This window comes from Sminthopsis crassicaudata, chromosome 1, assembly GCF_048593235.1.
Source record: "Sminthopsis crassicaudata isolate SCR6 chromosome 1, ASM4859323v1, whole genome shotgun sequence".
Taxonomy (NCBI): domain Eukaryota; kingdom Metazoa; phylum Chordata; class Mammalia; order Dasyuromorphia; family Dasyuridae; genus Sminthopsis; species Sminthopsis crassicaudata.
Window position 1 is genome coordinate 674,124,078 of NC_133617.1, and position 20,639 is coordinate 674,144,716.

General features: G+C 43.7%; 1 protein-coding gene across 9 annotated transcripts; it reads left to right on the plus strand.

The window, feature by feature from the left end:
- The first annotated feature begins 6,559 nt into the window (after positions 1-6,559).
- GLYCTK (glycerate kinase) lies at positions 6,560-19,862 on the plus strand. 9 transcript variants are annotated; one of them, XM_074283422.1, is made up of 5 exons: positions 6,560-7,532; positions 10,737-11,147; positions 11,794-11,945; positions 17,837-18,012; positions 18,503-19,862. In XM_074283422.1, exons 2-5 carry the CDS (start codon positions 10,777-10,779, stop codon positions 19,364-19,366), a joined length of 1,563 nt encoding a protein of 520 aa, XP_074139523.1. In that variant the 5' UTR covers positions 6,560-7,532; positions 10,737-10,776; the 3' UTR covers positions 19,367-19,862. The 9 variants fall into 9 exon arrangements, with proteins under 9 accessions (XP_074139523.1, XP_074139519.1, XP_074139526.1 ...); XM_074283418.1 differs by having other exon boundaries at positions 6,561-7,532; positions 11,719-11,945; XM_074283425.1 differs by lacking the exon at positions 6,560-7,532 and adding an exon at positions 9,549-10,168 and having other exon boundaries at positions 11,818-11,945.
- Positions 19,863-20,639: the final 777 nt, after the last annotated feature.

Sequence of the window (20,639 nt, forward strand, 5' to 3'; positions counted from 1 at the left end):
AAAAGCCCTTACTTCCAGTGGCCTTTTCTCCCATGGTTTGAGTGAGTTAGGGCTTAAATTTAATCACAATCTAATCCTGAAACAAAAGAATACAAGTCTTAATTTAAACTTCTCTAGAGGAATGCTATACAGATATCCTTAGATAAGAAAATTCAAAGCCATCATCACCTTTAAAAGAAGTACTTAAATGCTAATTAAGAGGTGGTGGGAAATAGGAGGGGACAAACACCTCAATTTTTAAGCTATAGCTCTATTTGTTATTATAAAGTCTCAAATCACAATTAAAGTACAGTTTAAGGCCATATTCCCAAGAGAGTGTCTTCACTTAGTTAATTCCACATAGAGTGAAATAGAGTTGGGAGAGCTTAAGGAAGGAAGTTAGTTTAAGCAGTTTCCTCAGGGGAACCTACAATCAACTGGGAGAAAGGAAAGACTCCCTGAAGTGGGAGAGAGCCATTATCTGGCAGGTTAGACTGACCAGAGTTAGAGTAAGAAGAATGGCCCCATTAGAAGGAAGGCCTGATGAGGGAGGGAAAGAGAGTTCCTCAGAGTGGGCTTAGACCTCAAGAAAATTTAGCAAAGATCTTCATCATAAGCAGATCTTTATAGGGCAAATTTACCCAGAGAAATAAAGGCAGAAACTTGGAGGAGTCAGGATGATAGGTGTAAGTACCTAGCTAAAGATATACTAATCAATATTTCAAAAGGTTATTTGAAGATACCCAGAGATTGGGGAGTGAACAAAGGGGATTCCTAGATAGTCTGGGAATTATCTGATAACATCTTCTTCCTGACCCAGAAAGAGATTAAGTCACTATCACACAGACAATGGCCACAACTAAGTTATGGTATTTAAATAAACTTCAAGAATATCTATGGCTCTCAAAATCAGCCCTTTTGACCAACTGTTTATAGAGGTTCAAAAGGAGACTCCAAGAGGTTAGGGTCAGAGTGATAATGATGATGATGATGATGAGAGGTGTCTCAAAAGAATTTGCAGGTTTGAACCCATCTCCAAGTCAAGGGGCAAAGTTCATTGTAATTGTAATGCCAATTGAATCGGGCTAAATTCCAAGAGGATTTTGTAAAGAACCTGGAGCAAGAAGATAAATTTATCTGAAAGAGAGATCTGGTTCTTCAGGTCACTGATATGCTAATTTTATGACCCAGAGATAGAACTGAAGAGTAGTCTGGCATGCACCTTACCATTTGTCTCAGAAACCCTGTTATCACTGACCAACAGATCATAATCTGCAGCCAGCATGATCTGTGGAAGTGCACCCTTGCCAAGGCCCACTGGCCTCAGGGCCACTGCCACATCTCCCCTCAAGTGGATGAACTTCTCTGAACTTAACTGAACTAGTCCTCAGGCCATAAGAAAAGCAGTTCATGACTGGTTCAAGCTTATTCAAGTCTTTACTATTAGCTTGAGAGATTGCATTCTCCTCCTGTAGTCTTTAAAAATTTAGGATCACTTCCACAATGCAATGAGACATTGGAAAACTATATGGAAGGAATGTAGACACTGCTTTTATATGTGAGATGCTGAATAGCAGTATAGGGCCCAGAGCTAATTTTTTTCTTTACAAAGTTGATTTGAGGGTGACCTCTTATATAAGCTATTCCACATACCATTTGGAGATGGAGTGGCCTTCCTCCAAGGGTTTAAACTCTCTTAATAAGATGCTTCCTTGTGTATGCTAATCGTTGTCTCAGCTGGTGAGGTCCATTGTTTCCTAATTTCAATTATACAGACTTTTCTTAAACATCTACTTTATAAGAAGCAAATTGTCATAGTCAGTGATCAACTTGATGTAATATAGCTTCTAGGGGAGACAGCAATAATTTTAAGATTCCCCTGATTTTAGGGGGCTTCTGTTCTAACAACCTGTCAATGATTCTAATCTTCTGGCTTTGGAATCTGATCCTGAGGCCCTCTGATCTTAGGATGTTATTGTTCTGTCAATGATTAAAAAAGTCCTTCAGCCTAGGAATATAATAATATTTCTTCCCTTAGACTTTAGGGAAGATATATTAGGGTTTTTTTTTCTATTAAAGATTTTTATTTTCAAAACATATGCACAATTTTTCAACATTGATCCTTGCATAGCTTTATGTTCCAAATTTTCCCCTCCTTCCCCTCACCTCTTCCTATAGATGGCAATCAATCCAATATATATTATACATTTCAAATTTTAAAGCTATTCAAAGTTATTTTATAATGTTATCAATGTAATTTTTTAAAAAAAATTCTGCTTTACTTGGTACAAGTTCATAAAAGTATTCCGTTTCTTCTGAAATTGTTAATTTCATCCATTCTTACAATAATTTTCTATTACATTCATATACCACAATTTGTTTCTTTGTTTCCAGTTTTTCTTTTCTACTATGAAAAGAGTTTCTATAAATATTTGGTAAAGAAAAATTATTTTTTGGTTTTTAAGGCTTTATGAGGCCTTATAATGGTATAAGTGGGTCACTGTATATGTACAGTTTGGTAACTTTCTTGGTATAGTTACAACCTGATTTTCAGAATATCTGGATCCAGTCACAACTTCAGCAGTGTACTCATTAGTATACTTTTCCTTTAATCCCTCCAACATTTCACCATTTTTTCTTATCCATCTTTTTTAGGTAATAGGCATGAGCTAAGAACTTCAAGTTGTTTTAATTTGCATTTCCCTATTAATGATTTACAGTATTTTGAAAATAAGATTGTTAATGGCTTGATTTCTTTCTTTGAAAACTGATAGTTCATTTCCTTTGCATTTACCTATTGAGGAAAAACTCTTATAACAAAAGTTTTTATAAGATGATTTTTGTCTTCATATGCCTTACAATCTGGTTGGACATCATAAGTTATATACACAAATATTTACATCAAAAAGCACTTTTCCAAAGTATAATACAAAATGCTACAGAAGTTCAAAGATAGTGCTCTTTTAGCAAAGATGAGTTAGAAGAAGGGCTGTTTGAGGTCGAATTTGAAGGACAATTTGATAATCTAAGACTGTTAGGGATGAGGAAACAGTGAAATCCACATGGAAAGAACTGCATGAACAAAGTGGTGTGGGGAGGCGGCTTCACATTTTGTTCCAGGAACAGTTCTAGGTCACTCAGTTTGTGTGCTGTGGAAAGTATCTAAAAGGGAGAAGTGAGAGATAAGCTAAAAAAAAGTTGGCTAAAAAGAAGAGACAGTTCAATAAACATAAAGTGTGAGTCTTTACTACAATCTTTTACTCAAGATTCTCTCAGCTTTTGCCCTCACAAGATGAGTTGGCCCCCTTGGGAAAATAAATGTTGGCAAACTAACAGATGACAAAACCAAAACAAAACAAAAAACAATAGGGGGAAAGGAAATAGTAATGCATTGTTGGAAAAGCTGTAAATTGCTCTAGCCATTCTGAAAAGCATTTTGGAACTATACTCCCAAAGTCATAAACAGTATATTTTCAATTATTAGGCTTCTACACCAAAGAATTCAAGGAATAATGCAAAGGAGTGATGAGAGTTAGGAAAGGGGGAACCCCTTTTGGTTTGATGCAAGGATACATAGTTAAATGAAGTCTAGGCCCGAAAACCTAGATTGATAAAAAAGGTTTATTGTAGAGTTTGGAAGTAAGATTAAAAGGTAGGAAAACACCAGAGCCAGGGTGGCTCCAGTGGGCAGAAATCCTTGACATGACCAGCATAAGAATCCCATGTTTGGGACCTCTGCAAAGAGTGGACTCCAGTCTGGTTCTTTTTATAAGAGGGGGGCTTTGGACAATCCAAAAGGGCCCATAGGTGGAGTACCAGGCTGGCCTCCAGCCTAAGCTTCAGTCAGGATTAGAATTTGAATAGAATTCTATGGGTCCTTAGATAAGGAAGAAGCTGTTTGTGGGGGTTGGGGAAACCTGAGCAGATAGTGGGGACTGGGAAAGAAAGCCAGGATATCATTGGAATTCAAAAAGAGTGTCTTTTGACCAAGATTTGTGAATCAAAAGATCCTAGCTTCTTCAGCTTTTTTTTTGGGGGGGGGAGTTGGAAATCAGAAAGGAATCCTAAAGGGACCTCAACCCCCATGAGGTCTATGATTATAATGATAGGAAGTCTTTCTATAGGAAAAAAGATCTAGAAACTATTCTTTTGGGGAATGGCTAATCAAGCTGTATGAATAAAACAAAATTTCATTATGAGATATGGTAAAAAGGATGGTTTCAAAGAAATCAAGGAAAGCTGATGCAGAGAGAAGTGAATAAAAGCAGGACAGCAATGTATTTAATAATATTATAATGAAAAACAATTGTGAAAGAATTAAGAACTCTTATTGACACAGTGATTTTGATTCCAGAGGAATAACAATAAAACTTGCTATCTATCTCTTTACAAAGACGTGATGGAATTAGGATGAAAAATGAAACATTTTTGGTGTTGCCAATGTGGAAATTTGTTTTTCTTAACCAAATACATTTGTTACAAGAACTATATTTTCTTATCTTTGTTTTTTTTTTCCCAGTGGGAGTAAGGAGAGGGCAAGAGAAAAGATAGGATAGAAATAAAAAGTTTATTAAGGCATCTCTTCTTTTTTTAAGAGAAAAAAAGGACTGCAAGAAGGCCAGAAAGTCAGATAAGCAGGAAAATTTTGAAACCTGCATGTTGAATTTGTTATATATTTAAAAAGAAAAGTAACATATATATAATAGAGATCTGTAGTTTCATGTACAATCTTCTGTTCTACTCTATATATGCAAATATCCATTTTCTTTGGTTTTTAAGAAGAAAAATGAAAGTAGTTAGTTCTGAATTCTCTCCCCACCCCTTTCAGGAAGGCAAGAAAAACAAAACCCATTATAAATATGCAAAAAAGTCACGTAAAACAATTTTTGCCTTTAACCATGTTCAAAATTTTTTTTTCCATTTGAAAAATGAAAGAGGAAACATTAAAAAAAATTGTTGGTGTCTATTTAAGTCATTATCTTCTGTATCCTGCTATGACCCAGGCCCTGATGCCAAGAAATTTGCCATTTAAAGGAGGTCAAGACAAATCTACAAAAAACTAAACTACTAAGCAGAGTAAATTAAGTAAAAATGTGAAGTCTAGGCAAAGTTCTATAAAGAATGGTCAGAGAAATCATCATGGAAGAGAAAGCACTTATGGAGTATTAAAGAGTAGAATTTCAAGGACTATACCCACATAGGGAGATTATGGGGTATAGTCAGACTCTTCCCAGGACAGACCACCAAAATGATAAGGTTTACCACCAAAATTATGGGGTACGTAGTGATACCCAAAAGTATTACAGGTCAGTCACATCACCACCCAAAGATTTGTAGGCATAAACCTTTAAATCAAGGGGAAAAGATTTTATTGGACTGCTAAGAGCAGGCTAAATCCAAAACAGTCTTTAAAAAGAAAAGGGGGGTTTTAGTGATTAACAAGGGGAAGTAAGATAATTTCCCTAGTGGAATTCACAATTCACCAGAAGGAAGATACCATTAAAGGGAAGATGCCATGAGGTGAGAGTGTGCTACTGAATCGTGGGCTAAATTCACAGAGTTTAGCACATTAACCCCAAAAAAGTATTAGCAGGGGAGGGGGATTACACCATGGGAGGCTAACCCTAAAAGGGGTTTAGCACTCTAAAAAGTTAGCTATAACAAGGAAATAGATGCCATGAGGTGAGATTAGTGGGTTCGCCCTAAAAAGGAGTTATCAAAAATCTCCAGTTTGAGAAGATCTTTTATAGGAGAACTATAACCTGGGGGGGGAGGGGTTGACATCATGACTTGGCTTTCTGATACTCTAAATATAGAATTATTAGAGACTTCCACCTAAGGTAGGGCTATAATCAAAAGTCCACCAGAACAAAAGGCCCACTTAAGGCTGAGATGTGTTCTTTCTAGCTTACCTCTGGGAGAATTATAATCCTATCAGTGTTTCTGGCTTTCTCTACCTAATTACCCAGGACTTCATCAGAACCTTGAGAAATAGGAATCTAAGGAGATTACATTGTGAACATGAGGGAAAGGTATAAATCTGTTGATTAAAGAGGAGGGTAAAAATGAGAGGACCAAAGATGGCCCCTTTGGCTGCAATGATGAATGGTTGAAGGGAAACAGATGAGTTTAAATGGGTCAAAATAATAGTCTGTATTTTCGTGGCACTTAAATTATTTGCAGAAACATCCTTACAATAATCCTGTAATGCAGGATATCCCTAAATTGTTATTATTCTATCCCTTTTATATGTGATTTCTTATCTGTCTCTAAGGCAGTCTTACTATCCTTATTTTAGCGGTGACGAAGCTGAGGAACAAGAAATTAAATGACTTCACCATATTCACTACAAAGGATTAGAGCCCGTTCCTGATTCCTAACCACCTCTGTGATTGTTTGCCCTTCATTCAGAGGACCACAACCTCAAGGAGGTGATGCCATGACGTGCTAGCAAATTGGACTGAAGGGGGGAGGGGGGCTGGGCAAGGTCTCCATTGGTCTGATCAGCCACAGCTGCAACTGGACTCTTAGTGACGTCATTTTGGTCCTCTTAGAGAAGGCCACCAACCAACCAACCTTCTGGGACAGATGATTGACATCTGGAGAGACCGGGAGGGTCGCGATACAGGGGATGCAAAAAGAGTGTGACTTTCTAAATGGGAGAGCCTTTGCCCATCCTGAGTCAAATTGGCTGTGGCTGGTCTTGTAGCAGCGTGCCCCAAGCTTACGCTAGAGGCTACGTGGAGTTACTCCCCAGGGACAGAATATAGAGGGAAGCGGCTGAGTTTGAGGTAGCAGGGGTAATCCGGGAGGGGTGTCCAAGCTTAGATGTGGATACACGGGCTTCAAAGTCCACTTTGAAATTGATGAAAATGCCCAAGTTAGGAAGAGCAGAGAGAGAAACAAGCAACGTGGGGCGGCTACAAGGGGCCACCCAGTAAAAAAACAACTTGAGAAGGTGTCGTGGAAGCCCCGTACAGAGGCCCCCGTTCCGGCCATTTACGGTGTCTCGGGTGACCTTGGGGGGAGGGGTGACAGAACAATGAGCGAGGAGGCGGCCGGTCACGGGCTGCGGGAGGGGGCGAGGCCCAGGGCCGATGATGGGCTCCAAGAGGAGGTGGCAGGGCCTGGACAAAAGGGCGACATTGAGGACGCAGGCCCCTCTGCCGAGGAGGCCATGCGGCGGGCCGTGACGCCTGCGCCGGACACTTGGGCTTCCTCCAACACTCTCCGCCTCCAGCCCCGCCTGCGTCTCCCTCGAGCCCCGCTTCCGTCAGACTCTCTCCTTCCGGCTCTGGCCTAGCGCTCGTCCGAGAGCTTCCAATTCCGCCCAAGACTGGGGACTTTGGAAGCGAAAAGGCCGTGGAAGAGCTGAACTGCGTACATCAACCTCGGAAGGGAGTCTGGAGCTGGGACCCCAGCACCTGCGCTTTTCTACACTTCTCACTTCTTGGGCCAGAGCCGAATTACCTTGTTTACGGAAAAAGGAAGACGGAAACTCGAAGTGCAACTGCCCAATCAGAGTGCGGCGCCCATTAAACGTCATTTCCGGAGTAAGTGACTAGGAATGGGGTCACTTCCGGATCCAAGTTGAAGGTGGGCCGGAAGTAGAGTGGAAGTCGCTTCAGCAATTCCACTTGAAGGCCACGAGTCTCAGTTTTGGCCCCGGGCCTGCAAATATGGGTCTGGGCGTTGGGGAAGGAAAGGCGGAAAAGTGGGAGGAGGAGAGAGGGCCTCTGCTTTCCAGCTCTTCCCTGTCCCTGGAAAGAGCCCTGGGCTTGTAGATTCTACAACTCCGGTGTCAGACACTTCTTGGTAGCCATGGGGAAGCCCTCCCCCTCCCCCTCCCCTTGTCCCACCCCCATCCTTTCCATGGCCTTAATTTCCCAATCTGTAAAACGGAGGAGACGGGCTAGATGTCAGTTCTCACTTAGCAAATTAATTAAAGAGGTTTGCTGAAAAGTGGCCCTGAAGCCAGGGCCTTGTCGCCGGGGCCTGTCACTGCGCCCGCGTGCCTCAGTTTCCTTATTTGTAAAGCGGAGATTATAAGCATTACGGGCGGGTTGGGTGGAAAGCTCTTGGTAAAACAGAAGGGGTCTGTGCCCGTGTGGACTGCTCCTTTGTGAGTTGGCACTGAAGAACGGTGCGGATTACAGATCCAGGAGAGGAAGATGATTCGTTAATCATTGTTAAGCGCAGCGTAGAGAACCCGAGCAACGCAGGCCTCTAACCGCTGGGTTTGGGCTGTTTGCTTTTTGTGTGCCGTGCGCCATGTGGGCCATGGGCCCGTTTGGCAGTCTGACAAAATCAATGGCTGTTTGTCAGTATTTTTACATGCATAAAATATGCGCAGGAGCAGAGGAAGGTGATTGCGAGGTCAATAGTTATCAACCTTTTTTTTTTTTTTTTTTTAAATTCATGGAGCTTCGGTTAAGAAGCCCTGATTTAAAAGCAGCGCACAGTGAGGTGGATTGGGATTGGGAGACATGAATTTATTCTGGTTTTAACCCGGATTAGCTAATAAGTAGCACGGGAGAGGACTGAGCCTTCTAAAACCATGGAGCAAAAAACAAGACAAAAAAAGCTCCTACACACAGGCGGGCTAATCAAGCCCAGTAACTGGGAATCCGGCTCGCTTCCCCATTCTGTGAAATTGCTGGAGAAACACAACAAAACCTTAGTGTTTTGAGAAACTAGAATTGTCCTTGTGTTCTAAGATGTCAAAGTAAGAGATTTTTAAATTACATGATTTCTTTGAAAATAAAATTTGATCCATAGATGGAGTCAGTAGTGCATTACCTCATTTTCCATCTCAGAATATGGTTAATTTGTAAGTTGTGTATTTTTTATTAAAGTGAAAGGGGTTGGACTAGATCACCCTTAAATCTCTTCCAGCTCTAAATCTGTACACCTGTAGGACCCTGTCATTCTTTGATCCTGAGTGTTTGAATCAGAATTTGAAACCGTGCCTTTCTGACCCCAAGTCGACCACTGTAGGACCTAGGCCTTTTTTTTTTTTTTTTTTAAATAGCTTGTTATTTACCAGATATATGCATGGGTAATTTTACAGCATTGACAATTTTCCAACTTTTCCCCTCCTTCCCCTCCCCCCCTGGCAGGTCGACCAATACATGTTAAATATGTTAAAGTAGAAGTTAAATACCATATATGTATACGTGTCCAAACAGTTGTTTTGCTGCACAAAAAGAATCGGACTTTGAAACAGTGTATAATTATCCTGTGAAGGAAATCAGAAATGCAGGTGGACAAAAATAGAGGATTTGGGAATTCTATGCAGTGGTTCATAGTCATCTCCCAGAGTTCTCCCGCTGGGTGTAGCTGGTTCAGTTCATTACTGCTCCATTGAAACTGATTTGGTTCATCTCATTGTTGGAGAGGGCCACGTCCATCAGAACTGATCCTCATACAGTACTGTTGTTGCCCTGTATAACGATCTCCTGGTCCCACTCATTTCACTCAGCATCAGGTCTCTCCAGGCCTCTCTGAAATCATCCTGTTGGACTGGCTTTTGACGGTCAGACCAAGGGTTTTTCCTTTGAACCACACTTGGAAGTGAGTGGATGTTGTTTATTACTTTTCCTCCAGCTCGTGCAGTTAATTCTAGGACTCAGGGAAAGGAGGGGGGATAGAGAAGGTCCTTCTGTCCCTGTGGATCTGGACCTTGGAGACTACCTCAGATTTCAGGAGATGTTGAAATACTTAAGGATTGACCTGGGTCAAAGTTTTCCATTTGCCCTAAATAGAAATTTATCCCTTAAGCCCAGTGAATTGTGGTTCTTATATATCAGAATGGGCATGGTTTGGGGTTTTCCTGCCAGGGTTTTCCAAAGTAGTTCAGACTTTGTCTTTTGCCCAGACTCAACAATGATTTACAGCAGAGTGAAACTTGGAGGGTGTTTGGGAGGGAGGGTCTGACAGCTAGTAGAGTCTCTTGGCAAAAAAGAGTGTTGGACAGACAGAACTAAATGCTTATGAGGAGGTATGGTTGGCATGGGAGAGGGATGTAGATATTTGGGGATGTGGCACTAGGGTCAGGGGGTGTCAGGGAGGCGGTGTTCCCTCTGTGAATGATTAACTCTCACTGAAGATGACCTTGCTGGAGAGTTTGAGTAACAGGACCTCTGGACTCTGGGAGAGAACCACTTGGGAATCCAGAAGAACAGAAGGAGTAAGAAAATGGGCCAGGGCTGTGACTGCTATACCCAGGGTGGTGGGGACTTATGTGGTGATGTGGGCCCTGTGGGGGCGAGGCTTTGGTAAGGGGAACTGGAGGTTGGGAAGCAGCCTGAAATAGTGGGATACAGAGGAAGATGGAACAGCCGGTGGCAGTAGGAAGGGTTTTGATCAGAGGTTAGGAATGAGCCAGCGGTTAATAGAACTAAGGAACACTCTTCAGAGCTTTGTAAATTGTCCATTACTATAGCAACCCCTATGAAACTAGAGTTCTTGAGATAACAGAATCATAGGGTTTTAGAGCTGTTAGGGAGGGACCTTGGAGACCATCTGGTTCCTCAAGTGGCAGAGAAGAAAATGGAAACCAAGAGAATTTTAACTTATCTAATGTCCTACATATAGTAAGTGATAGAATCCAGATTCAAATCTAGGTTTTTGAGTTCTAAATCTCACATTGTTTTCACTATATTATGTTGCCTTTCATGGTCTCTGGAGGTTAGATGGAGGTCAGTCCCCCAAAAAACACATAACAATTCATTTGTCCCTGACATTTTTTCTTACAGGTGATCATGACTACCAGGCACTGCTAAGAGTGGACTAGACATGGCTTCCACACTTCGAGTTCTACCTGGCATTGCACGCACTCGCCCAGTACTTTGGGGGTGCCCAGCTTCCTGGTCTACCAGCAGCATGACGCTGGCAGAGCAGGCCTGGCAACTTTTTGAGTGTGCAGTGAGTGCAGTGATGCCAGGCCCCATGATACGCCGGGTCCTGACAGTAGACCCAGAGACTGGACAGATGAAGGTTCGGGACAGGAACTTCCAGCTCCATCACAATGTTTACCTGGCAGGCTTTGGCAAAGCTGTGCTGGGCATGGCGGCAGTGGCAGAGGAGCTACTGAATGATCACTTGGTTCAGGGTGTGATCAGTGTGCCCAAGGGCATCCAAGCAGCTATGGAAAGTGCTGGCTTGAAGTAAGACCTTGGGGGGCAAAATGGGGGTGGGAAGGGGAAAGGGGGGAGGGAGGAAAAACAGAGACAGAGAGAGGAAATGAGAGGGGGCTGAGGGAAAGACAGAGACAGAGAGAGAGGAGAGAGAGGGAGGGAGAAAAAGAGGGAGGAAAGAGGAGAGAGGGAGAGACAGAGGAGAGAGAGAGGGAGAGAAAGAGAGAGAAACAGAGACAGACAGAGAGAGACAGAGACAGACAGAGAGACAGAGACAGAGAGAAGGAGAGAGAGAACAAGTGTTTCAGAGCTGGGTGTTACGAATCAGGGTCCTTTCCCTGTCTTCCACCTCCACAGGCATCCTCAGATCCTGACATAGTAAGCTATGTAAGTGGAATAGAATCCTTGGGGCTTAGTGTAATTTGATTTCCTTTCTTCCATCATCTGATCTTGCATAGTTCAGGCCTATTTGAGAAAGACTATCCCTGTGATCAGGAAGGGGACCCCTCAGGTGGCCCCGTGGCAGGCAGGCAGCTTGGGAGGTTCAGGACTTAGCTAGAGGAGTCATCCCCTCTCTCCCCATTCCCTATTTTCCCTGTAGCCTGGAAATGAGAGTAGGAAGATGTCAGGAACGTAAGGCCACCCCTGTTTGGGACCCCCTGGTCCCCCTTTTCAGGGAGATGCTGTTGATGCCACACAGCCACATCCAAGTGTTTGAAGGAGCCAAGAACAACCTGCCTGACAGGGACTCCCTACAGGCTGCAGTGGCCATCCAGGACATGGCAGAGGGGCTGACGGCTGATGACCTGCTGCTGGTTCTTATCTCAGGTGAGGTCCCTTCCTCTCTAGATGGGGAGGGGAGGTGGAGGTGGGATCCAGAATGATTCCCTTTGCTTCCCCTTTCCACTGCCTCCATTCTATAGAACTTCTCATTTCCTTTATGAGCCCCTTCCTCATTCAGTGACTGACTTTTCTATTCCATAGCTCCTTCCCTCACCTCCCTTCTACCCTTTCTTCTTTAGATCTTGAAAAACGGGAGAAATCTACTTTGAGACATGGGAGTGGCTATTTTTCCAAGAGAGATGGAGCAGAGGACCTTATTAGGAGCCCACACTGAGCAGTCTGATCTTCCCTGATAACTGTGTCTAGCCTTCCCAGCATCTCCCCCTGAGGGCACCCCCAGTCTGGATTCAGTGCCCTGTCCTGACTGAGCTCCCATTACCCAATTGTGCCCTGCTTTCAGGCCCAGGAGTAGGGGCCCAGCTTCCTTTGACAACCCCAGGAACATCTCATTTCGTTGCCATTCTGCTCTAGATCTAGCCAACAGAATTCAGCTCAAAAGGGCCCTGAAATGGGAACTCTCTAGTCTTAAAGAGTTGTTGACTCCTGGTTTTTTAGAGTCCAGAACAGCCCAGCCACCTCTATCCCTGGCGCACGATCTCAGGCTGCTTCCAAACCTGAGTTCCTCACTCCCTGTTTAAGCTAAAGGGATTGTGAGCCTAGGATTTAAAGAAGGGAGGCTACTATAATAACTTTGGATCACCTTGGAGTCACCTCTGAGTATCCCAAGCAGCTCTCTGCTTTTTCTCTGCTTTGGTGGGCTGGAGTTCCCCACATCAATGAGATCACAGGTCTGGACCAAACAGATGCAAGGCATTGTGCTAGCAGACACCAATAATCAACTGGGCCCTACCCTCAAGGGGCTTACAGAGTGCTGTGTAACATAATTGGAAGAGGGAGATGACTGTAAAGCACTAGGTGATAGGGAAAGGCTTCCCATCTGTAGGCAGCTGAGGACGGAGCCCCATCCAGGCCGCCTCCAATGCTGATATGAAGGAGGCAGATGCCTGCTGATATCTGAGAGCAAGAACAGTAAATGATCACTCCAACAGGAATGTTGAGTTCATAGAATAGGAAGTAGTATGAAGTGCTCTTAGAAAGAGAGCTGGGAGCCAGATTGTGTGGGGCTTTGAAAGGGCACTAATGAGTTTATGGTATTTTCCAGAGGCCTCAAGATTCTTGAGCAAAAATGGCCATGCTTGTGTTTTAGGGAGAGTATTTTGTTAGTATTTTATAGGAGAGCCAGGAAGGGCAGCATCATCTGAGTCAAGAGCAACTCCATTCTTTGCAGAGGCAGATTATCATGTAGGACCTGACTCATTTTGCTGAACAGTTTTCTCTTTATTCCTTGTTATAATGTATGATTCCCTATCTAAGACAAAGGGAGAGATGTATTGAGAAAAATAGGTGATGGAAAAAAAATTTAAAGCCAAGGAAGTCATGAATGCCCCAGAGGAGGGGTTGGTCAGGAATGTCAAAAGTTGAAGAGATGAATGAGGCCTGGAAGAGGCCGTTGGCTTCAGGATTTAAGAGAGCTCTGGTAAACTTGACACTTCAAGTGAGTAGCGGGCTGAGAAGCTATCAGCAAGGAGCTGGGAAGTGATAGGAGAAACCAGAGGTTCAGTAGAATCGGCTTTTTCTGGCACTTTGGCTATGAAAGGGTGGGGAGAAATGGATGATAGTTTGAGGGGCCAACAGGGAGAAGCGAAGGTTGTGTGAGAATACAGACGAGAAACCAGGAAAGAGAGCACAAGGGAGAAAAGAAGGAGCAGCTCTACTGATAGGAGAGCTAGCTCACGGACCCAAATAGAGGGGTTAGTTTGGGCAAGGAAAGGAGCCGATTCATTAGAAGAATTGAGGAGAGACTAGAAGCTGGTGAGGAGTTCCCAGGTGTGAATTAGAGGAAAAGAGAGACCCTGTAACAAATTGTGTGTATTTTCATGTTAGAATAAAGAGAGAAGGAAAATCTTGGAACAGTTGTATTAGGGAGCCCTAGAGATAGAATTTGGGGAAGAGTAAAAAGATTGCCATATAGGCTGGAGGCCATGAGGTAATAAAGATGTACAGAGTCCTCTTACAGAAGAGTTACATTGTTTCCCTCAGCAGGGACCCAAAAGTACATGAGTAGAAGGGAAGAAAGTGTCAGGTTGGGATGATCTGTGACTGGGAATTGGACTGATGATAATCGTGAGAAGTTGCTCTTTGTTTATTGTTTTCCAAGAGGACCAGGACTTAAGGGACAGGATACCATGATATGATGACATGCAAATGAATTGGATTTAAGTCAGGGAGGGCTGTGCAAAGTCCCTCACTTTCCCCTCTAGAGCCATCAGGGTCCAGTGCCCTGTAAGAGAGGAGCCGGTTCAAGATGCAGTGGGAGACCTCAGCGTTTTTAAGCTAAGGTCTTTTTAACAGGTCTTAGTTTGACTGAGGCAATACCCATTCAGTGATTAAGTCTGGATTAAGGAAAAAAATGGGCCAAAGAATGGACTGTGTGTGTGTGTGTGTGTGTGTGTGTGTGTGTGTGTGTGTGTGTGTATGGAAGGGGGTATGTGCACACATATATACATACACATACATATATACAGTGAGAACTGATATTTTTGTGAGTTTTAAGATTTTCCAAAGTTTTACATCTATAATCTCATTTAATCCTCCAGATAACCCTAATGTGGTAGGTACAACAGATATTATTTTCAGTTTATGATGAGGAAAGTGGAAGTTGAAAAAAATTAATTTCTGATATCACTCAGCTGAGAAGCATCATAGACAAGGGTCAAATCTAAAGCTCTCAAGATAGCAAACTCACTTCTCATTTTATTATATTATGCCTGTTGCCTCAGGGAAGTAGCTGAGTGTAGAAAAGTGAAAATTGCATGTTTCAATCTGCATTTGGACTCTATCAGTTTTCTTTGCATGTGGATAAAGTTTTCTATCGCTAGTCCTTTGGAGTTGTCTTGGATTACATTATTGCTGTGAAGAGTTAAGTCAATTATAGTTGATCACTTAGAGCAATGATTTTCATACTTTGCAGTAGCTACTTTCTTTTATTGCGGCTTCTTTTCTTCCTGAACCTAGAAATGTTTTTCCATTTTCATAAGTTGAGTTTTTCCATCCCCAGAAACTTCCATTTCTGACACATGGAGCTCATTCTGACAATTATTTAAATCCTAGAACTTAGACTGGGAACAAGAAAAAAACTAGATTTTAATTCTAGCTTTGTCCTTAATTGAGATCTTGAATAAGGCATCTTAAGTAAAAAAATTGTTGTAACCTTCCTACTCTTAAATGAATGTCTGGAGCATCTTAATGGTGAGTCATCAAGGGGGACAAAGGAAGAGGTGTATGTTATAGGATGAAGATTTCAAGGAGAAGAAAAAGAGAATAAAGCAGTGGTGAACTGGGAGAGCAAGGAAGGAGAGAGTAACTGGGAGCTCTGCTGGGGATGCAAACTAGGTTTTTTAGAAGTTAAGTAGTGGAGGAAATGAAAGGGTAGGAGACAGTGATCAGAGAAGAGTGCTGACTCTGCTTCTACAAAAGTAGAAGTTACTGGCGTGGCTTCATCTAATTCCTCCCCCACCAATTACTGCGTATTTCTTTTGTCTGTATTTTCATTTATTTATCTGTGTGCATGCTATTTTCTCACAGTAGACAATAAGCCCCTTGAGGACAAGGACTATTCCCTTTGTGACCACGGAATCTGGAATTGTGTCATAATAGGAGCTTAATAAATCATTGTTGAATGTATAATGTGTATGATCATCCCTGTGTGGTTAAGGTGACATGCTGTACAGTTCATGAGAATTAAACTTAATGACCTAGGAGATCAGAAGTGTTTTAAGCCACATTATGTTGTATTACAAAGCTCAGGAATAGGAATACTGGGGGAAGAGGAGGAGGAAGTTTGGCATGGTGGAGAAAGGCTGAGAGCAAATACTAAACTTCTTGAGAAAGTTAGGAAATAGTATTTCTTTGAAAAGTGTTTTGTTGAGCTTTTCTCTTGTCACTGATTCTTCATCCTCTATTAAGTCTCTCTTAAAATAAATGAATATAGTTAAGAAAAATCAACATATTGTCCTTGTCTGAAAATATATACCTCATTTCACATCTCTATTCCATCCTGCCTGTGCAAAGAAGCGAGGCATTCTCTATCAATCAGTCTTATAATTAATTACTGATTATTGAGCTTACCAAAGTTCTTTAATTTTTTACCCTTGTTTTCCTTTACAATATTGTTGTCATTGTGTAAATTATTCTTCTGGTTCTGCTTATCTCCATCTGTGTCAGTCCATATAAGTTTTTCCAGGTTTCTCTGAATTCTTTGTGGTTATTTCTTAGGACAATATTGTATTATATTCTTATACCACAATTTGTACAATTGTTCTCAAATCAGTTCCTATTATAAAAAGTGTGGCAATAAATATTTTTGTATCTATGGCTATCTTTGAAGTGTATGTTTCATAGTGGTATTGATGTGTAAAGGTATATGCAGTTTTTTGTGTATAAATAACAAATTTTCTAGAAGTTGGATTAATTTGTAGATTCATCAATCATACATTAGCATTTCTCTTATTACTAGTGATTTGGAGTATTCTTTCATGTGGCTGCTGATAGCTTACATTGCTACTTTTAATTTGCCTATTTGTTTTTTTTGCTTATCTATTGTTGAATGGCTTTATTCTTATATATTTGTATCCATTCCCTGTATATATTGGGTATCAGGCCTTTATAGAAATATTTGACACAAAGGATTTGAAAATATATCCAAGAAAGGAGCCAGGAATAAACCCACACCCTCAAGATGTCTTTAAACAAATAAGTAGCATGGAGGTAACAAGTAAGATGAACAAGAACACCAATATAAGGAGGCAGATTCAGTTCCTGAGCATCAATCTCATGATGGAGGAGGGAGAAGGGGGAAGATTACCTGGGGCAAAAGGGGAGGCAGGGCATGTAGAGCAGGACTGCTTTGTAGACTCAGACATTATGTACCCAGAGCCAAAGGGACCTGGTAGAAAGTATTTGGACAAAAATCAATGGTAGGAGAAACAGAATCAGTTATCATTTTGTATTACAAAACTACTGGACAGGAAGAAAACAAATGAGTTCAGGGAAACAATCTGTGAGACTAGAGATATATAGAGCTAGCTGGAAAGCACCCTAGAGGCCACCAAGTCAAATCTCCATCTCACAGATGAGGAAACTGAGACACTCAAAAGTTAAATGACTGACAGCCTGGTACAAAGACATGAAATCATTCTTGAGTTCAGTTATTTGGATATTTGCTGAAAAATTTCTCCTCCTCTCTCTTTTATTCTCTTTCTCATTCTCTGTCTCTGTCTCTATCTTTCTGTCTGTCTCTCCCCCCACCCCCTGACTGAATTCAAAACCAAAGCTGATTCCTTTGCTTTGTCCAAGATATCAATGGATGAGGTGTAGTCAGAAGACATGCTGCTTAGGAGCATGTGCTTTGCTCTTGGATGGGTCTGATATCTGAGGTCTTTTTCTGGCCTTGAGAGGTATATGCTTTCCTTAACAGTTATGGAGGGCTGAGGTGGTACTTTTTTGTGGTATGATGAAACAACAGAGAGAAGAAAGCAGTTGGGCCAGTACCAAATGTATTTCCTGGAAATTCTTGGTGAATTTCTAGGGTGATAGGTTTCCATAGTGGAGGGAGATCCCCCAGACTTAAACACTGCTGGGACATCTTCTCCCAACAGTCAAGCAACTGCATTGTGATTAAATGAAGTGATACATGCAGGTGGATTCATGAATTGTAAAAGGACTCCCTTCTCTGAATTCTTTCCTCTGCTCTCTCCCCGCCACCCCAGCCTTCTCTGTTCTCCCCATCTAACCTGCCCTGACTGTTCTCATTGCAGGGGGAGGCTCAGCCCTGCTTCCTGCTCCAATCCCCCCTGTTACTCTAGAAGAGAAACATTTGCTCACCAAGATGCTGGCCGTCCGAGGTGCCACAATTCAGGAGCTAAATACCATCCGTAAGGCCTTGTCCCACCTCAAGGGTGGGGGCCTGGCCAGGGCTGCTTACCCTGCCCAGGTGAGTGAGCTGCTCAGAAGGTCTGGGAGGGCCTGCTGGTGCGATGTCTGGGACCAGAGATGGGGCTAGGGATATGCAGGGTGACCATTGTTCCTTTTCTCTGGGATCTTGCAGCCAGGTAAGGAGGATGGGACACACACATATATTATTTACAGATTGACCCATAAAACATATTGCTAAATTATGGCACACTGCAAAGCTGTGAGCCAGGAGAATGCAGAGTAAGAGAGATTGAATTAGTTGTGGGAGGCTTATTGGAGGGAAGGAGAAGGGAAAGGTAGGCGACTCTCCTCGACCTGCTGAGAGTAAAAATTGTGAGTCTATGCTGACAAAGGGAGGGGTGAGCCTGGGATGGTCTGAGACATGAGGCAGTGACATTTTTCTCAGAGAAGTTTGGATCTACTCTAATGGGCCTGGGCGGAAGCTTCTGCAGGTGTTCCCTGTGCTGCTCTCCTTCCCTCTCAGCTTTGCTCTCGCCCCCTTCTTCCAGGTGGTGAGCCTGATCCTGTCAGACGTGGTAGGGGACCCTCTGGATGTGATTGCCAGTGGTCCCACGGTAGCAAGTGACCACAATGTTCAGGATTGCCTGCAAATCCTCACCCGGTATGACCTTCGTGGAACTTTGCCCCGCTCCGTCAAGACAGTGCTGTCCAGGGCTGATTCCGATCCCCGAGGCCCTCCTTGCTGTGGCCATGTCCTCAATACAATTATCGGCTCCAATTCTGTCGCTCTGGCTGAGGCCCAGCGCCGCGCTGAGGGCCTGGGTTACCAGTCTCTGGTTCTGAGCACGGTCGTGCAAGGTGAGGTGGGCCGCCTGTCTCGTTTCTACGGGCTGCTGGCTCAGACAGCTATTGTCCGCCTCTCCTCTCAGGCAGTGACGACCAAAAAGGAGGAAGACGAGCTTCAGAAGCTTGCTGAAGAGCTGCAACTCACTGACCTGAAGCTGGGGGACGTTATGAAGGTTCTGGAGCAGGCCAAGGGCCCCATCTGCCTTCTGGCTGGAGGGGAGCCTGTAGTGAGAGTCCACGGCTCAGGCAAGGGCGGCAGAAACCAAGAGCTGGCGCTCCGGGTGGGCATGGAGATGAGTGGGTGTTCAGGGAGCAACTGGGAGGCTCTCTTTCTGAGTGGTGGGACTGATGGGCAGGATGGTCCCACCGAAGCGGCGGGGGCCTGGGTCACCCCCGGGCTAACCTCTGAGGCTGCATCAGAGGGGCTGGATGTGGCGTCTTTCCTGGCCAACAGCGACTCAAATACCTTCTTCCAGCGCCTGCAGGGTGGCATCCACCTCCTGAGCACGGGGTTGACTGGCACCAATGTCATGGACATCCACCTGATACTTCTGCGGCCCTTCTGACAGGACAGGGCCAGTGAAGGTCTCACCATTTCTTCAGGGCCTTTGAGAGATTTGGAAATGCCCTTCTAACTAGGACTGGAAGGTGGGGCAGGGCCAGGGGAATCTGTCCCAGGCCCTTCGCTCCTTCTGTGGAATTCCCTGGGCCACGCCATGCTTTGAAGCAGTGGTGCCCATAGAAGCATACTAGGAATAAGCACTCTCAGAAATCCGTTTCTGACTTGTCAGGTCTTTATTGCAGTCTGCTTCTCTTGTGGTCACCCCTCTTTCTCAAGGTACTACCCACCCCACATTCCCCAGGCATGACCCTTGGCTCCCCTGGGAGAGGTAACCATTGTGGCAGGAGGACCTTCCAACCAGTCACTAGCTAAGTTTTCTTCTCTTAACCTTGGCACCTTAGGCCGGCCTTGACCCTAGCCTACCCCTGGGGTTGGTGATGAAAAAAATGTGACTGTTTAGGAAAGAATGTGAAAATAAAAAGGCTTCATTTATTGGCTAATTGAGATTTATTTGTTCCCTTAGTTCCTCTTCTGAGGAGGACTTGGAGCTGCCCTCTGGGGCAGCCCTAACCTATGGGGCTGGAAGTTACAGACCTTCCTCTGCCATTCCGAACAAGGCTAGGGCTTTCTGGAGACCCAGTGGACTTCTTGGTTAGGACTATAGGAAAATACTGGGCTAGGCTCCAGGAGAATAGCAAGGAATCACCCCTGACTTGGCACAAAGCATTCTCCATGAAATGCACTGAGTCCCGGTTCCTTTCCCTTCTTCCTGCTGAGGGGCCACACTTCTTTCTCAGCTCAGTGATCCTCTTAAGTGGATAGGAATAAAAAGAGGAGAGAAGAAAAGATCAGTTAGTAGCTGTAGAACTTGCTATGTGCTGGCTCCTGGAGAGGGTCCCTATTTTCCAGCTCATCCTGGTGCTCCCTGAGCTACCCCTGCACTGTGTTGCCCATTGTGGTACATGGCTCTAATCCCTATAAGAATGAGCAGCAGAATCATCTGGGAATAAGAAGTCATGGAGCACAGGAACTGTGTGGCCCAGCCAGGCCCCGACCCTGGGCAAGCCATCACCCCTGTGTCCTCCCCCCCCTTCATTTGGGGCTCTAATTCCTGGGCCAGATTCAAGGTGCGTTTCGGGATGCAGTGGATAGACTTACTGTTTGAAGGGATGGGGCTGGAGAAGGCTAGCCCTAAGCTTTACTATTCATCTAGGTGAGGCTCCTGGGTCTTTGCTATTGGGGGACTCCCTGCCCTCCTCCTAACAGCCTCACAAATG

Excerpts from the sequence above, each read along its gene's own strand:
- GLYCTK (XM_074283418.1), top strand. The coding sequence starts at position 10,777 with ATGGCTTCCACACTTCGAGTTCTACCTGGCATTGCACGCACTCGCCCA. Across the intron at positions 11,946-17,836 it reads GCTGCTGGTTCTTATCTCAG|GGGGAGGCTCAGCCCTGCTT; the intron begins GTGAGGTCCCTT and ends TTCTCATTGCAG. Across the intron at positions 18,013-18,502 it reads GGGCTGCTTACCCTGCCCAG|GTGGTGAGCCTGATCCTGTC; the intron begins GTGAGTGAGCTG and ends CCCTTCTTCCAG.